Source organism: Telopea speciosissima, chromosome 5 (assembly GCF_018873765.1).
Source record: "Telopea speciosissima isolate NSW1024214 ecotype Mountain lineage chromosome 5, Tspe_v1, whole genome shotgun sequence".
Taxonomy (NCBI): Eukaryota; Viridiplantae; Streptophyta; class Magnoliopsida; order Proteales; family Proteaceae; genus Telopea; species Telopea speciosissima.
This window is the reverse complement of record NC_057920.1, coordinates 50710186-50728225: the sequence shown is the minus strand read 5'-3', so window position 1 is coordinate 50728225 and position 18040 is coordinate 50710186. Positions and strand designations below refer to the sequence as shown.

The window sequence follows — 18040 nt, the reverse complement described above, 5'->3', positions numbered from 1 at the left end:
ATGGAGATGTACTGTGATAACCAAGCTGCTATTTACATTGCCAACAACCCTGTCTTTCATGAACAAACCAAACACATTGAAGTTGATTGTCATTTTGTTCGAGATGCTGTTCAGAAGAAGCTCATTGTCACTCCTTTTGTTCGTTCACAGTTTCAGCTTGGAGATATGTTTATGAAGGCCTTGTTTCGACCTCAGTTCTTGGATGGTTGTTTCAAGCTGGCTCTTGGTGATGTCTACGCTCCAGCTTGAGGGGGAGTGTTAAGAATACCGATTAGAATTAGTAGTCTGGGGGTATTTTGGTCTGTTTTATGTCTGAGTTTTATTTCTGTTTCTATTTTATTTTCTTATTTTCTGTACTTGGGGTAGTTTGGGTATTTTCATTGTAATTGGGTTAAGTGATATAAATATTATACTCTCCACTCACGATTCAATTAATCAGAATCGTGAGGGAAGTTCCTTGCTTCCCAATCGATCTCTCTTCTTCTTCTCTTCTCTTCTTCTCTGCTGATTACAGTTGCAGGTCAGAATTGTTACACTGCACATCGAGTCTTTTAACAGCTCCAAGTCATTGGGGAGGGGCTGATATACATTAATTTCCTCCCACATGCCTTTGAGAACATTATAGTATTCACCAACGGATCTACCACCTTGCTTGAAGGAGAATTTTTCTCCTATGGATCATATACTCATGTTTTTTTATCTTGGAAAAACTTTCCTTCAGGTCATCCCAAACACTTCTAGCTATAAAATGATACATAACATTTGCAGCAATAGAGGGGTCCATACTATTCCACAGCCACACAAGCAAGGTGTCATTCTCTCACATCCATTCTTCATAGTCTTTAGAATCTGCAAAATGAGGTTCTGAAATCAGATACTTTAATTTCCCTTTTGCATTGATGTATACTTTTACAGCCTGGGCCAGTAGAAGGTAGTAGATGCTCCATTGAGCTTAATAGCAGTGATTTGGACATTGACTAAGTCCATAGTAGGCTTTAAATCACAAGGGATAATATTCCAGCAACAACCACAAATAACAAGCCCTAGCTTGTAGAGCAGAGGTCAGGGATAATTCTTCCAATCACAGACCACTGCAAATCAACACATAAAAGAAACAATAACAGATTCTGGCGTCCACCAGAATTAGACAGTTGTTGCAGCACTCATATATCCAGCAATTGCATTTCTGGTCAAAGACAAGGAGTCATTGCTATTATGGCCTCCAAATCCCATCCCAACTCTTGCCAAACAATATGGTGTGGCATGCTCAACAAAAGCATGAAAAAGCAATAGAATGACAGTCTAAAATCCGAAATCTCCAACGAAAAGGCACCATACTTTAGAAGGAGATTTCTCGGTCTAATCTTTTCGATCGGTATTGTGCTATTGGAAGTCTCGGTGGAGGTACAGACGCAAACTCTGCCCACAGTGGAAGTTGTAGTGAATCATTTTGGCTCAACAGCAATCCATCAACTTAATAACAAACAATTTGCAGAAGTGGGTCACTCAATTGACAATTAGGATTCATGGCACCCTTCACACGTCTTTATAGTTTATTGATTCGGGCTCTCCCTGGATCATGGGGTCAACATCTTTCCTCTACAAGGATTGACCCCGCACTCCAGCACTAAATCAGACATTTGATCGGATATCATAGTTTGTGTCCGACACCCACCCTCACCTTAACAATAGAGCACAGAGTACCAACACAAAAACAGAATCTCAGGACACAATAGATGACCAGAATAGGAGAAAATTGAGAAATAAAATCAAGAGAACAGATATACTTTAAATCCTGGCTGAATTTACCTTTCAAGTAGGTGAAGAAATGCCCAAAGTTTGATAGAAATCCAATGGTTAGATATGCAGTGAAGGGTGACTCTGTTGTGTGGAAAAACACCACAAAAGATAACAAGGATCTAAGGGCTGGAGTTCCAGCACTGTAGCTTTCTGTTAGCAGTAGATTACCCCAAAAGCAGGGGTACTGTGAGGATGAAAGCACAGCAGGGAAAGAGAAGATCAATAGTACCAATAAACCTCAATATTCAACAGTGATATCTCTTCAAACATATCTATGAATAACGATGAACCTGAAGAAGAAAAGAGGAAGAGCGGGAAGAAGACAATGTCAGACTGTATTCCTTTGGGGAGAACAATCGGTTGATTAGTTCTCCCCCTTTCTCCAATATATATATGTAAAGTAGGGTAAACACAATACTAGAATGAGAAAATCCCAAAACACCCTTACTAAACCATCCTAAACCAGTCTCGGTATTAACGCCTGATGCTAATACCGAGACCCTTATTCCATGTTTCTAACACTCCCCCTAAAGCTGGAGCATATATGTTAATCATGCCCAACTTGTTACAAATGTAATCTATTCTCACACTCCCCAAAGACTTAGTAAAAACATCAGCAAGTTGTTCTCCTGTACGAACATGTTGTGGAGCAATAAGACCTTCCTGTAGCTTCTCTCGAACAAATTGATAGTCAATCTCTATGTGTTTTGTCCTTTCATGGAACACAGGGTTGGAAGCAAAGTGGATAGCAACTTGATTGTCACACCATAGCTGTATAGGTGACTTGTCTACAAACTTCAACTCAGCCAGCAACTGCTTCATCCACATCAACTCACAAGTAACTTGGGCCATAGCCCGATATTCTGACTCTGCACTAGATCTAGCTACTACTGGTTGTTTCTTGCTCTTCTAAGATACCAAATTTCCTCCCACAAAGACACAATATCCAGTAGTAGATCTCCTATCCACTGGAGACCCGGCCCAATCAGCATCACAAAACCCCTCAACACGACCATGACCATGGTTAGTGTAGAGCAGACCACGGCCTGGAGCTTTCTTGAGATATCTCAAAATCCGAATCACAGCATCCCAATGCGACGTTCTTGGAGAGGACAGAAACTGGCTCACTACACTGACTGGAAATGCAATATCCGGTCTAGTCACAATGGGATAGTTCAACTTCCCAACAAGTCTTCGATATTTTTCCGGATCATCAAGAATATCACCACTTTCGCTTGTTAACTTCAAATTGGGGTCCATTGGAGTATCCAAAGGTTTTGACCCAAGCATACCTGTTTCTGTAAGTAGGTCAAGAACATATTTTCTCTGGGAAAGAGAAATACCTTTGCTAGACTGAGCAACCTCAACACCAAGGAAATACTTCAACGTGCCAAGATCCTTGGTTTGAAACTTATGCTGCAAATGTATTTTCAGCTGTTTAATGCCTTCCGTATCATCACCAGTGACGACTATATCATCAACATATACAACCAAAAATAGCCTGTCAGCCTTGCTATGTCGATAGAACACCGAGTGATCACTATCACATCGAGTTAACCCAAACTCCAAAACCACATCAGAAAACTTCCCAAACCACGCTCTAAGGGTTTGCTTCAGACCATACAACAATTTCTTGAGTTTGCAAACCAGACTAGACTCCCCCTAAGCAACAAACCCCAGAGGTTGCTCCATATAAACTTTCTCATGGAGATCACCATGAAGAAATGCGTTCTTCACATCCAACTGAAAAAGGGGCCAGTGATGAGAGGCCGCAAGGGAAATCAAGAGGCGAACAGATGCAAGCTTGGCCACTGGAGAAAAAGTATCAAGGTAATCAACCCCATAAACCTGTGTATAACCTTTGGCAACCAACCGTGCCTTCAAACGAGCCAAGGAGCCATCTGGATTCACCTTCACAATATACACCCATCGACAACCAACAACCTTTGCACCAGCTGGTAAAGGCACCAAATCCCAAGTGTGATTTTCAGCCAAAGCAGACAATTCATCGTCCATTTCTGTCCTCCAGCCAGAATGTGATAATGCCTCTGAAACAGACTTAGGTGTGGGATAGGACTCAATAGTAGATAGACAAGAAGAGAAGTTAGCAGACAAACCAGAAGACACAAAATAAGACAAAGGATGTTTAGTACAACTACGAACACCCTTACGATGAGCAATAGGAATATCCAGATCAAGAGGAGGAACACTTAACTGAGGAGCTGGATCTGTAGACAAAGTAGATGTCGAAGGAACAATAGAGGCCGGGGGTGCCGCATCATCACAAGGACGTCGAACAAAAGTGAACCGAACTAGAGTAGCTGTTGGCCGAATAGGTGGAGGTGGTGGTGGTGGTGGTGGTGGTGATGAAACTGCAGCCTTAGGAACCTGTGAGACAGACCGCTGAACCACATACAAAGGGATCTCATCGTCCAATTCAGAGAGAAAAAGAGACTCATCATTATAGGAGGTGGACTCAAAAAAGGAAACATCGGCAGTGACAAAATATTTTTGAAGTACAGGAGAATAACACCGATAACCTTTTTGAGTCCAGGAATATCCCAAGAACATACACTTAATGGCCTTGGGATCTAACTTGGACAGCCCTGGACGATGATCACGAATAAAGCAAACACAGTCGAAAATGCGAGGTGGTAAAACAAAAAGTGGTTCAACAGGAAATAAGAGAGAATGAGGAATCCCCTCGTGCAAAACAGAAGATGGCATACGATTTATAAGATAGCAAGCAGTCAAAACAGCATCAGCCCAAAATATTTTTGGGACTTTCATTTTAAAAAGAATGGAGCAGGTCACCTCCATGAGATGTCTATTCTTCCATTCAGTCACACCATTTTGTTGGGGTGTGGCTGAACAAGAAGACTGATGTAACATACCACAGTCAACCATAAAGGAGTTAAAAGGTGCTGAAAAATACTCTAGTGCATTATCACTACGCAAAACATGAATATTGGTATTGAATTGATTCTGAATTTCATTAACAAAGGTATGAAAAATTGCAAACAACTCAGAATGATGCTTCATTAAATAAACCCAAGTGACTCTTGAATAGTCATCAACAAAGGTAACAAAATATTTAAATTCCAACTTAGAAGTAACAGGACAAGGTCTCCATACATCAGAATGTACTAAAGAAAAAGGGTTCAACGACCGTTTATTGACTCTAGGGGAATAACTCACACGGTGGAGCTTTCCAAACTGACATGACTCACACTCTAGACTAGAAATAGAATGAAAACGAAAATCCAACTTTTGTAAACTCTGTAAAGACGGATGACCCAGCCGGCAATGAACTTGGTGTGGAGACAAAACACCGGAACAAGCAACTGAAGGAGAGTCATCAAGAAGATACAGCCCCCCTTTCTCACATCCTCTACCAAGCTTCTTCTTCGTCGTAAGATCCTGAAAAACACAAGAATCAGGAAAGAAAGTCACGGAACAATTATAGGCTTTAGTAATTTTACTAACAGAAAGCAAGTTATAAGGGAAATCAAGTAAATGAAGGACAGAAGACAAAGACAGAGAATTGGTGGGACTGACAGGGCCAGTGCCAGTGACTTTAGCAAAGGAACCATCAACCAATGTAACACTAGATTCAGTAGACTGAAAGGAAGAAAAATTACCTAACATTCTTGACATATGATCAGACGCATCCGAACCAATTATCCAGGGGCGAGAAGTGGAAAAACATTCAGTGGCATTACCTGTCTGGGCAAAAGTAGCTGTGGAGGAGGATGTAGAGGGTTGAGATATCTGAAACTGTGTGAATCGAGCATAATCCTCATTCGACAATCTCACCTTCTTACCTTCAGAAGATGGAACAGAAGACTCAGTATTAGTCACTAAGTTGGCATACTATTGTTGTGGTGGTTTACCATGAAACTTCCAACAAAAACGTTGGATATGTCCTGGTTGACCACAATGGTTGCAGGTCTTCACAGGACCAGAATTTTCACCACCATAACCAGTACCAGTACCACCACTACTGCCCCTTCCACCTCCACGGCCAGCACCGCGGCCTCCACTATGACCACCAGTGCCTCGCCCCTGACTAGAGGCAACAAGAGCTGAACTTTCACCACTAATAGGTGCTGGTTCATGAGAACTATCGCGGGAAACACGAAGAACGCGAGAAAAAGTTTCAGCAAGGGAAGCAACTCTATCACCTCCAAGAATAGTAGAGCGTACTGAGTCGTATTCCTAACCCAAACCTCCCAAAAAGCCCATAACTACAAGTTGTTCCCGTTGATCTTGCATTTGTTTCACATCAGAACTAATAGGCAGCAAAGCATTTAATTCCTCAAACATCCGCTTATAATCAGCAAAATATTGGGTCAATGGACGACCCTTCCTATCAGCCTGATAGAACTCCTAGGATAGCTCATAAATACGAGATAAGTTATTCTGTCCGGAATACAGAATATGCAAATAATCTCATAACTCCTTCACAGTATCTATATGGGTCACTAAGTCAACAACCTGGGAAACCATACTGTTCAGCATCTGTCCTAGAAGAAGTGCATCCACAATTTCCAATGCTTCATCATCCTCTGGTTTGGCCTTGGTGAGATGTTTATGTTGGCCACGACCAGTTAGAACCACCCAAATAATTTTCTTCCATTGCTAGAAATTACCAACACCTTCCAATTTCTTCTCTGTGATAGATTTGGAAGAGCCCGAAACAACCTCTGCCACAACCTCCTTGGAATCTCCACTCGTGTCAACCATCTTCAACAAACAAAATAAATCGCAGCTGCAAATAATGTCCCTCCAACAAGGGAAAAATAAATACTGATTCCGAAAAGAAATCAGAAATCACAAACCAGAAAAATCGAACTCCAAAAGCAATCGATCCAGGGAAAAATAAAAAAATTTGAACAAGGCTGCCAGAAATCAAAACCTGAAACTGAACTTCTCTTCAATCAAACTTCAACTATTACCCTTGAATTGATATAAACCACAAAAAATTGAGACCTAGTTCTTCTTATATTTTCATGAACTAGTCTCAAACATCCTAATAAAATCGCAGCATAGGGTGCTGCAGCCCCTTCAAACCAAATCCACAAAAAGCCTCAAACCTAGAAAAACTTCAGATCGCAACTCCAATGAGAACTGAGAGAAACAAAGTAGGTCCTAGGAAATTAAATTGATTCCTAAGAGCCAAGCTCTGATACCATGTGAACAACGATGAACCTGAAGAAGAAAAGGGGAAGAGAGGGAAGAAGACAATGTCAGACTGTAATCCTTTGGGGAGAACAATCGGTTGATTAGTTCTCCCCCTTTATCCAATATATATATATGTAAAATAGGGTAAACACAATACAAGAATGAAAAAACCCCAAAACACCCTTCCTAAACCAGGTTCGGTATTAGCGCCTAGCGCTAATACCTAGACCCTTATTCCATGTTTCTAACACTATCATAGAGCAGGATTGAATCAGAAGCCACATTAAACACAGCATCTGCACGAAGAAAAAACCATACACAGGGTAGGCATATCAGCAGTACTCCACAATAGTAACAAGCAGCATAAGGAACCCTAGTTTTAATGTTGTATCAACTAGGGTTTCACAAGGCAGCATAGGTTGCTGGAAACCACAGAGAGAAATCCATTCAGAAACTCTCAAAACAGGAAGGTAGATTGCTGTTACTGTTTACCTAGGCTCTGATACCATGGAACAATACTAAAAACAAAGGAAACAGCACCTGCGCGAGGTAGAGAAGAACAAGAGAAGAGAAGAGTAGAGAACAATGGAGGGTCTCAGTTGTAGTAATCATATCACTAACCGAGACCAATATTTTTATTAACCATAGATGTCATGGCGTCTAGGTGACCCAAGGCATTGGGGTGAGAGTGGGGGGACTGGGTGCAAGGCAACGCCAACAAGGCGACCAAGGCATCCATGGCAACCAAAGTGCTTGGATGCCTAGGCAATGCCTTGACAATTATGTCATTTATAAAGTAACTAAAGCAATTACAGAAAAGGACAGGTCTATGCATAATTATACATAAAGTCATAAACCCCCTAGTAGGAACCAATAACATAAAATATAACTTATCCTGCTGTACTTTTTAACCCGTGGTACAACTAATTAACAAATACCATCATTAACAGTTCAGGTTTAGATAATGTTATGTGCAAGATAATCTAAAAAAAGAGAGAAATAATAGGGAGAGAAAGAGATGAGAGAGATGTAATAGGGGATAGGGGTTTTATGGATAAAGCCGCGGGACATCTTGGCACAATTGGGAGGCCGCTCACTAGACATCAATTATAGTAATGCATGTATGATTTCATTTATGCACCTTGCAATGATTCACTCAATCAAAAGCCTTGATCAACTTTGGAAGATGCTCTTGCATCATGATTTCTTCTCACAATATTTCCTGGCATGTTTTGATTGTTGATGAGGTCAAGCACTGTTGCTATTGTCTTTATCATGGTGGTTTCTAACCTTTCCTTCATAGTGATGAAATGAATCTTTTAGGTATTTGTCAGGAAGTATGTATTTTATTTGATTATGGTGGTGTGGGATAATTCTTAATCTGAGCCTCCCGAGTTTGGTGATGAAGATTGTGTTGGTTCTAACATTATTTTTGCACAAGTGGATCTGCACCTATGATTTCTTAGGAATCTTATATGAATGGGTTGAATGTTCTTCTTCTTCATCTTGCAACTTAATGCTACTCTAAGTTGCTTTAGACCCCTACATTTTCACTCCAGCACATTATTCATTTTTTCTCCTTTGGTTTTGGTGATCAACGTAGTGGTATATGTTGTCACATTTGTAATTAGTAATGATAGAATGAGGAAGTATTTGTGTCATCATCATCAATGCAAATTGGTGTAACATTTTAATGACTAAAAGAGAAGATTTGCACATGTTGGTTGAAGAAGATTCTGATCTCTTAATCAATTTTTCCGGACTCATAAGAATCTATATCTATAATATAATTATGCTTTTTATGTGTTTTTGTTATCTCACATTTTTTATCTGCTGATTTGGCAAATTTTGAAGTTTATTTTGGATCATTATTCCATGTGCAATAAAATTTTCAAGGTTATGACCAATTTGGGATTTCAAGAAAAGGATCCGAGGACACTACGGATGAGCATTGCACCATTTTCTATGACAAGGAGAAGGTATGAGGTCCCTTCCTCTTTCAAAATTTATCGCTAGATGATTGTGGACTTGTTTTAAAGAAATTCAATGCATGATTTCCACTGTAAAATATTCTTCTTTTTTTTTCATTGAAGGTAGAGTTCCTAGAAGGTGGAACCTTTTGGTTGTCAGAGTCTCCCTCTGTTCCTGGAAGCACGTCATGGGGATCAGTTGTTCCATGTGTTGCAACTTGGGCGATATCCTTTTTGTTGTATTGTACCTATATAAGTTATACTTACACTTATACAATCCAGCTTTCTTCTGTGGGAAGATATTATATAATTTGTTTCATTGACATTATTTCCACACGTTTCAACTCAAAGGAATTGAGCCACCAGGTTTTTCTTTCCAAATAGTAAACACAAACATGGATGAGTTTAGTCCTCGTGCCCGTAGACGAAGTGCTTTGCTCACATGGCAACACATAGCGTCCTTACCTCCTGGCTTGCCAGTTGTATACTGTGGAGGATTTAACTCACAGAAGGAATCAACCACAGGACGCTTTCTGCTTGGGAGATCTAGGTAAGAAATATTTGACTAATTTTATATCTCAAGGCTTCTTTCATATTTTGTACTTTACCCATGTCAAAATATCCTTTTTCTACGTCCATTATATGTATTTCATTAATGGAAAATGGGCATGGTAAGATTATAAATCTATGTACATGATGGTTGATACCTCCCTTGTTCAAATCTGTCTCCACTCATTCTCCTGCTTGCATGCTAGGAACAAAAGTAATGGATATTGGGAATTAGAATCATGTTGCCTTTTACTTTCTTTGTCACATTTTCATCTTTCGTTCATTATCCCAACTCCCAAGTCTCTATATTATGTGTAATTCATTGGAAGAGCTGCCATGGACTCATTTGTAAATATTTAGCTCAACTCTCAACACGTTCTTCCTAGCTATTCTTTCTTAGGGTGATCAGTATCTGTTGATTTGGGCTTGATTCAAGATGAAAGCTAGTGTGTAAGCCTGCTCTGGAGGATTGAGGATTCATCTTCCATTCTTTTATTTATTTAATAGTAATGATGATGTAGATAGGTTCTATGGCAAAAAATACACCAGCCGCAAGAACCTCAGGTCTGTTCCATTACACCAATCAATGGACCAGCCCACAGGGCCATAGGGCCAACCAGCTTTAAGCTGGGCCAGGCCACATGGGCTGGGAATTCTTTTGGTCTCTCAAACCCAAAATCGTGGGGGCAGTTTTGGCTTTTTCTTCTAGTCACAGCAGCTGGCCGATTGGAATCTTTGAGCATGAGCCAACAAACAATTAAGGAAGTCAGCTGGGGAGTTTCTAGAAGACTTGTTTCTATTTTTAGAAATATTCTCTTAGATATTTTATGGTTGTCTATCAAGCAACCTTAGCTCAGTTTAGTTTCAATTTTCAGTTTGTTTCCTTTCTCTTGTAAGTTTCTAATCTTGTCTTACTTGCAAGGCAAGCATAGCTGGATGAGCGGCTGAGAGAGCCACTAATCCTCCTTCCCTTCTTCTCCCATCGATCTTCCTTCTTTCTTTTACTTTCTGATTTCATTCTCTGGTCTGCAACACATTAATCGTGTCCTGTTGTGGAGTTCAAAGTTCTGTTTTAAGCTCTTCAATAAGTCTAACAACTGCTGGGAGGTCATCTACTGGTTGAGAAGGTCCAGCATACCTTCGGGCACAACAGTTACTAATTCTGTGCTGCTGCTACAACTTTGGAGGCTCAGATCTCTGCAACCTTTCACCAGATTTGATAGATATTTGAAGCACAATCCACCCTTGCATAGGCCTACACTTGATCCTGCTGCTGGCTGGTTTGACCTGCAACTAAGTTTCTATTTTGAAGGTTACTTTCTATTTTCGAGACCTACTCAGATCTCAACATCTGGCCATCAGTTTTGGCCAAAATTTGGAGCGTACAATCAGTCCAATAAAGGTACATTTCGACCAGAATTTGAGGCCATTTCTAAATTGGTGACTTATAGAAGTTCTCTACTTTGGTTCAATTTCCTAGATCGCAATATTGGGGATTGTCACAGGTCCTAATTGGGGTTAGTTTATTTGTAAATTAACCTTTCTTAAATGATTATAATAAATAATTTTATATCATCAGCAGCATCATGTTTCTAGAATTCAGTTAGAACTACTTAAAAAGGCATTTGGAGTCACCACTATTTCTTCTTTGCTCTTTTTTTTTTGGTGATACCCCGAATATTATCTGGGATCCGGGGAAGCCCCTAAACTTTATTAAAATGCAATAAAATAAATGAAAGACAAAAGGGGGGGACATAACCCGTCTTACTCCTACCCAGAGGAAACAGATCACTCACTCAGAGTTAAAATTAAGCCACCCTGCTAAAGCATAAAATATTTCTTCTTTGCTCTTAATTGGGAAGCTTAGCAGGACATTTCAACTTAGATTGAGGATGTCTGAAGATGCAATATTTTAGGGAATGGGGGTTTTCAACTACAATTTTTTTATCACTAAACTATTGTGTATACTTGATCGAAGAATGCAAGGTGTAAAAGATCTAATTGTTGACATTCACCCCAAAAGGAAAGATGTAATCCTTCCCAGCGAAGGTTGTCATTGTTGATTATCACTTTTTAGTTACTATTACCTTTAAAAGAAGCAAGTGAAGCAACTATTGAGCCGTCATTGCATAGGCCAACATGTTGGCATTTTTCCTCACTAATGCTTTCTTATCTATGGTAAATTTTGTATTACTACTACTAGCTATATGTTTTGTTTGTAGGTTATAAAATTTGTTTGAGATCCCTTATTTGCTTGGCCCTGGGATAAATATAAAAATGTTTTTCTTAAATTTCCTGTGATAGAATGCTTTTTCATCACAGGTGCATAGTTGCTATGGCAACTAAGTGACCCTTGGTGTTGGAGAGGTGCCTAGCCAACAAGGTGACACCTAGGTACCCTAGGCATGCAAAAATCGAATAGATTGTCAATTCTAGCGCTTTTCCAACCCATAATAAAATGCTGTGAGCTCTATATGTAGGAGGACAGCTGTTAGCGCAGCTAGCTTGAGGCTGGTATAATAGAGCCTAGCACCCAAGAGGTTTTGAGTTTGAGACCTCCTGTTCCTCGTCTAGTCTAGGATCCCCCCCCCCCCACCACCACCACCAAAAAAATAAATATATATATAATAGAAAATCTTATTGTATCCAAAGTGGTGAACTAAGAAATTATAACCTTGCTTTTTTGCCCTTGTAAGATAACACATTTTTTTTTAATACGGTTAAATCCTGTCATTTCACATAAATACTGCATGAAATAACTTTTAACTTTTTGAAAACCCTTTTTTACCCTTGCACAAAATACTGCATTAAAATAACTTTTGGGAGTAAGACATGGGGCAATTAAAAGAAGGTTACAATTTCTCAATTCACCACTGTGGTGACAACAAGTTGCACCCTTTATATAATTATATGCTTATATACAATATTGAAGCCATATCAATGCTATATGGTATTGTTTGTAATATGGGTAAAAGGGTAGAACTGTTATAACGGTATTTTGGTCTTGTACTCTATTCTAGAATTTTCCCCTATTCTATTATAAATAAAGCTGGCCTGTGTGACAGTGACACAAGTCATTGTCCCTAATTTTCCAGATTTCAACATGGTATCAGAGCAGGCAGGGGTCACGGTATCGAGTTACCCTAGGAGCAGGCATGTGTTGAATTATTTATCCACCCATGTTCCCCTTTGGATAGTCTGCCGTGTTAGAACTCTTGTATGATATACATATTGTTTCCTCCCTTTCCTACAAGGTCGGCCTTTTAGAGGAAGCGGTTCCAACAGGTATAATTGTGCTAGTAATGACCTAATATGAGAAAACCAATATATAATAAACAAAGCATAGGATATAATATAAACATATTCATTAAAAAATAAGCAATAAACATAAATCAACATAAAATCATGAAGTGTCAACAGGGTGTGTTGTCGCATTGGGTCCAAGAAATAGCCCAGACGCCTAGGTGGTGCTTGCTTGGTACTCAAGCTTCCTGGACATGTTATTCACATCATCTTTGGCTCATGTATTAAGTCTAACACAATCAGATCGACCATGCATTAAAACAAGTTGACATGTGGCATATATAGTACCAGTGACAATGTTGTTTCCATACTGTTAGTGGAGGAAATCAATCATTTATCTTGAATAACATCAAGCTTTGAAACCTTGTGGTTACCCAGGCATTCCCAAAGAAGTTACATCATGAATTTTAAATGGAAGGGTAATATACACATGTAAGTGAAGACTGATTACTCCTAATTCTTTCATCACTTGAACCACAGAGAGCATGGTGTCGTCGGTGATATGAGGGATGCATGGCCCAATGCTCGGGTGAGGAAAAATGTCTCCTTGATACGCACATACCATGGATTCAAAGGTATTCCAATTCGCTTAAGAATCTCATAATGCACTCAATGAAACTGCAGTGCTCAGTTTTTATTTGTTGCTGCAGGTGATAAACAGGGAGCTATCGAATTCTTCAAGTTAATGTTCAGAGCACTTTGCCTCTGCTGGGATCGGCAAACTCAGGATCTGCACATAGATTGGGTCCTTTACAGAGGTCGATCATTGATTCCAGTATCCTGTGAGGTGGTAAATGATAACATTGATGGCTTCTACCCGTCCTCTCACTATCCAATACATGCCGAGTTTATGCTTCCCCGTAATTTGAGGTTACTTGATGCACCTGCTCAGGATGGAAACTAAGTGCTGATGTCTTTTTGATTATTGCTATGATATGGATTGGTATTTCATGTACACTAGTCTTGTTTATTGCATTCACATGGTAAAGTTGATATATGAAGATTTTCATGAGGTTTTTATTGGAGGAGATGAAGGAAGGTTTAAGTACTATAAATTAGGAGAAATAATTATTTTTATCCTTTGAGCCCTGCTTGTAACAAATGGGTTGGTTGTAGATTGTTCTGAGGCTACAAGGTAAAAATATAAGTAAAAGAAAACTCCAACTGAATCAAGAACAGGAAGGTTACATAAACTACAATTGTCAGATGGAATGAATGTTGTTCTTGAACTATATTTTCAGCTTTTTTATTTTTTCATTCATATCTTTTTTATTTTTTTGAACTGAATGTCCTAATTGATGTTCTTTTCTAGGGAATTTAAATGCATTTATCGTTATAGTAGTTCAGGTATGCATACCAATAACACACAAACTTAATCCCTAAAGATTTGGTGTTTATTATTATTGAACCTGTTAAACCTTAGCTTGCTAATATTTGGGATTTGTTGAGTTCTTTTATGTGTTGTTTAGGAATTTTTATTCTATTAAGAATAAATAAATTATCTATCCACCGACTTACTTTAATGTATGAAGGAAAAACATGTTTTTAATGTCAAATTAAACCTGTCCCATTAAGCATGAATGTGTATTTAAAGATAAACAATTCCACCAGCTTTTGCTGCTGTCCCAAGCTCGGATAATGGAAGAGGATTGGTGCGTCAGATTGATAACCGGCACGAAAAAAACAAAAAAAAACTAGCTAAACCCTTTTTAATGGAATATGGGCGTGGTAAGATTGTAAATCTATGTACATGATGGTTGATACCTCCCTTGTTCAAATCTGTCTTCACTCATTCTCCTGCTTGCATACTAGGAACAAAAGTAATGGATATTGGTAAATAGAAGCATGTTGCCTTTTACTTTGTTTGTCACATTTTCATCTTTCGTTCATTATCCCTACTCCCAAGTCTCTATATTATGTGTAATTCATTGGAAGAGCTGCCATGGACTCATTTGTAAAAATTTAGCTCAACTCTCAACACGTTCTTCGTAGCTATTCTTTCTTCATAGGGTGATCAGTATTTGTTGATTTGGGCCTGATTCAAGATGAAAGCTAGTGTGTAAGCCTGCTCTGGAGGATTGAGGATTCATCTTCCATTCTTTTATTTATTTAATAGTAATGATGATGTAGACAGGTTCTATGGCAAGCAATACACCAGCCGCAAGAACCTCAGGTCTGTTCCATTACCCCAATCAATGGACCAGCCCACAGGGCCATAGGGCCAACCAGCTTTAAGCTGGGCCAGGCCACATGGGCTGGGAATTCTTTTGGTCTCTCAAACCCAAAATCGTGGAGGCAGTTTTGGCTTTTTCTTCTAGTCACAGCAGCTGGCCGATTGGAATCTTTGAGCATGAGCCAACAAACAATTAAGGAAGTCAGCTGGGGAATTTGTAGAAGACTTGTTTCTATTTTTAGAAATATTCTCTTAGATATTTTATGGTTGTCTATTAAGCAGCCTTAACTCAGTTTAGTTTCTATTTTCAGTTTGTTTCCTTTCTCTCGTAAGTTTCTAATCTTGTCTTACTTACAAGGCAAGCATAGCTGGATGAGCGGCTGACAGAGCCACTAATCCCTCTTCCCTTCTTCTCCCATCGATCTTCCTTCTTTCTTTTACTTTCTGATTTCATTCGCTGGTCTGCAACACATTAATCGTGTCCTGTTGTGGAGTTCAAAGTTCTGTTTTAAGCTCTTCAATAAGTCTAACAACTGCTGGGAGGCCATCTACTGGTTGAGAAGGTCCAGTATACCTTCGGGCACAGCAGTTACTAATTCTGTGCTGCTGCTACAACTTTGGAGGCTCAGGTCTCTGCAACCTTTCACCAGATTTGATAGATATTTGGAGCACAATCCACCTTAGCATAGGCCTACACTGATCCTGCTGCTGGCTGGTTTGACCTGCAACTAAGTTTCTATTTTGAAGGTTACTTTCTATTTTCGAGACCTACTCAGATCTCAACATCTGGCCATCAGTTTTGGCCAAAATTTGGAGCATACAATCAGTCCAATAAAGGTACATTTCGACCAGAATTTGAGGCCATTTCTAAATTGGTGACTTATAGAAGTTCTCTACTTTGGTTCAATTTCCTAGATCGCAATATTGGGGATTGTCACAGGTCCTAATTGGGGTTAGTTTACTTGTAAATTAACCTTTCTTAAATGATTATAATAAATAATTTTATATCATCAGCAGCATCATGTTTCTAGATTTCAGTTAGAACTACTTAAAAAGGCATTTGGAGTCACCACTATTTCTCCTTTGCTTTTTTTTTTTTTTGGTGATACCCCGAATATTATCTGGGACTTGGGGAAGCCCCTAAACTTTATTAAAATGCAATAAAATAAATGAAAGACAAAAGGGGGGAACATAACCCGTCTTACCCTTACCCAGAGGAAACAGATCACTCACTCACTCACTCAAAGTTAAAATTAAGCCACCCTGCTAAAACATAAAATATTTCTTCTTTGCTCTTAATTGGGAAGCTTAGCAGGACATTTCAACTTAGACTGAGGATGTCTAATGATGCAATATTTTAGGGAATGGGGGTTTTCAACTACAATTTTGTGATCACTAAACTATTGTGTATACTTGATCGAAGAATGCAAGATGTAAAAGATCTAATTGTTGACATTCACCCCAAAAGGAAAGTTGTAATCCTTCCCAGCGAAGGTTGTCATTGTTGATTATTACTTTTTAGTTACTATTACCTTTGAAAGAAGCAAGTGAAGCAACTACTGAGCCGTCATTGCATAGGCCAACATGTTGGCATTTTTCCTCACTAATGCTTTCTTATCTATGGTAAATTTTGTATTACTACTACTAGCTATATGTTTTGTTTGTAGGTTAAATTTTTTAAACAAAAAATTTGTTTGAAATCCCTTATTTGCTTGACCCTCGGATAAATATAAAAATGTTTTTCTTAAATTTCCTGTGATAGAATGCTTTTTTATCACAGGTGCATAGTTGCTATGGCAACTAAGCGACCCTTGGCGTTGGAGAGGTGCCTAGCCAACAAGGTGACACCTAGGCACCCTGAGCATGCAAAAATCGAATAGACTGTCAATTCTAGCACCTTTCCAACACATAATAAAATGATGTGAGCTCTATATGTAGGAGGACAGCTGTTAGCGCAGCTTGCTTGAGCTGGTACAGTAGAGCCTAGCACCCAAGAGGTTTTGAGTTTGAGACCTCCTGTTCCTCGTCTAGTCTAGGATCCTCCCACCCCCCACCAAAAAAATAAATATATATATAATGGAAAATATTATTGTATCCAAAGTAGTGAACTAAGAAATTATAACTTTACTTTTTTGCCTTTGTAAGATAACACATTTTTTTTAATAAGGTTAAATCCTGTCATTTAACATAAATACTGCATGAAATAACTTTCAACTTTTTGAAAACCCTTTTTTACCCTTGCACTAAATACTGCATTAAAATAACTTTTGGGAGTAAGACAGGGGGCAATTAAAAAAAGGTTACAATTTCTTAGTTCACCACTGTGTTGACAACAATTTGCACCCTTTATATAATTATATGTTTATATACAATATTGAAGCCATATCAATGCTATATGGTATTGTTTGTAATATGGGTACAATGGTAGAACTGTCATAAGGGTATTATGGTCTTGTACTCTATTCTAGAATTTTCCCCTATTCTATTATAAATAAAGTTGGCCTGTGTCACAGTGACACAAGTCATTCTCCCTAATTTTTCAGATTTCAACATGGTATCAGAGCAGGCAGGGGTCACGGTATCGAGTCCCCCTAGGAGCGGGCATGTGTTGAATTATTTATCCACCCATGTCCCCGTTTGGATAGTCTGTCGTGTTAGAGCTCTTGTATGATATACATATTGTTTCATCCCTTTCCTACAAGGTCGACCTTTTAGAGGAAGCAGTTCCAACAGGTATAATTGTGCTAGTAATGACCTAATATGAGAAAACCAATATATAATAAATAAAGCATAGGATATAATATAAACATATTCATTAAAAAATAAATATCAAACATAAATCAACATAAAATCATGAAGTGTCAACAGGGTGTGTTGTCGCATTGGGTCCAAGAAATAGCCCGGACGCCTAGGTGGTGCTTGCTTGGTACTCATGCTTCCTGAACATGTTATTCACCTCATCTCTAGCTCATGTATCAAGTCTAACACAATCAAATTCGACTATGCATCAAAACAAGCTGACATGTGGCATATATAGTACTAGTGACAATGTTGTTTCCAT

General features: G+C 38.9%; 1 protein-coding gene across 1 annotated transcript in view; it reads left to right on the top strand.

Moving 5' to 3' along the window:
* LOC122662252 overlaps positions 1-13812 on the top strand; it is a 33849-nt gene extending 20037 nt beyond the window's left edge. The window contains exons 3-7 of the mRNA XM_043857835.1: positions 8881-8963; positions 9078-9179; positions 9290-9504; positions 13287-13381; positions 13457-13812. Coding sequence (XP_043713770.1) covers positions 8881-8963; positions 9078-9179; positions 9290-9504; positions 13287-13381; positions 13457-13710 — 749 coding nt within the window. The 3' untranslated portion in view covers positions 13711-13812. The remainder of the gene's footprint in view (positions 1-8880; positions 8964-9077; positions 9180-9289; positions 9505-13286; positions 13382-13456) is intronic.
* Positions 13813-18040: the final 4228 nt, after the last annotated feature.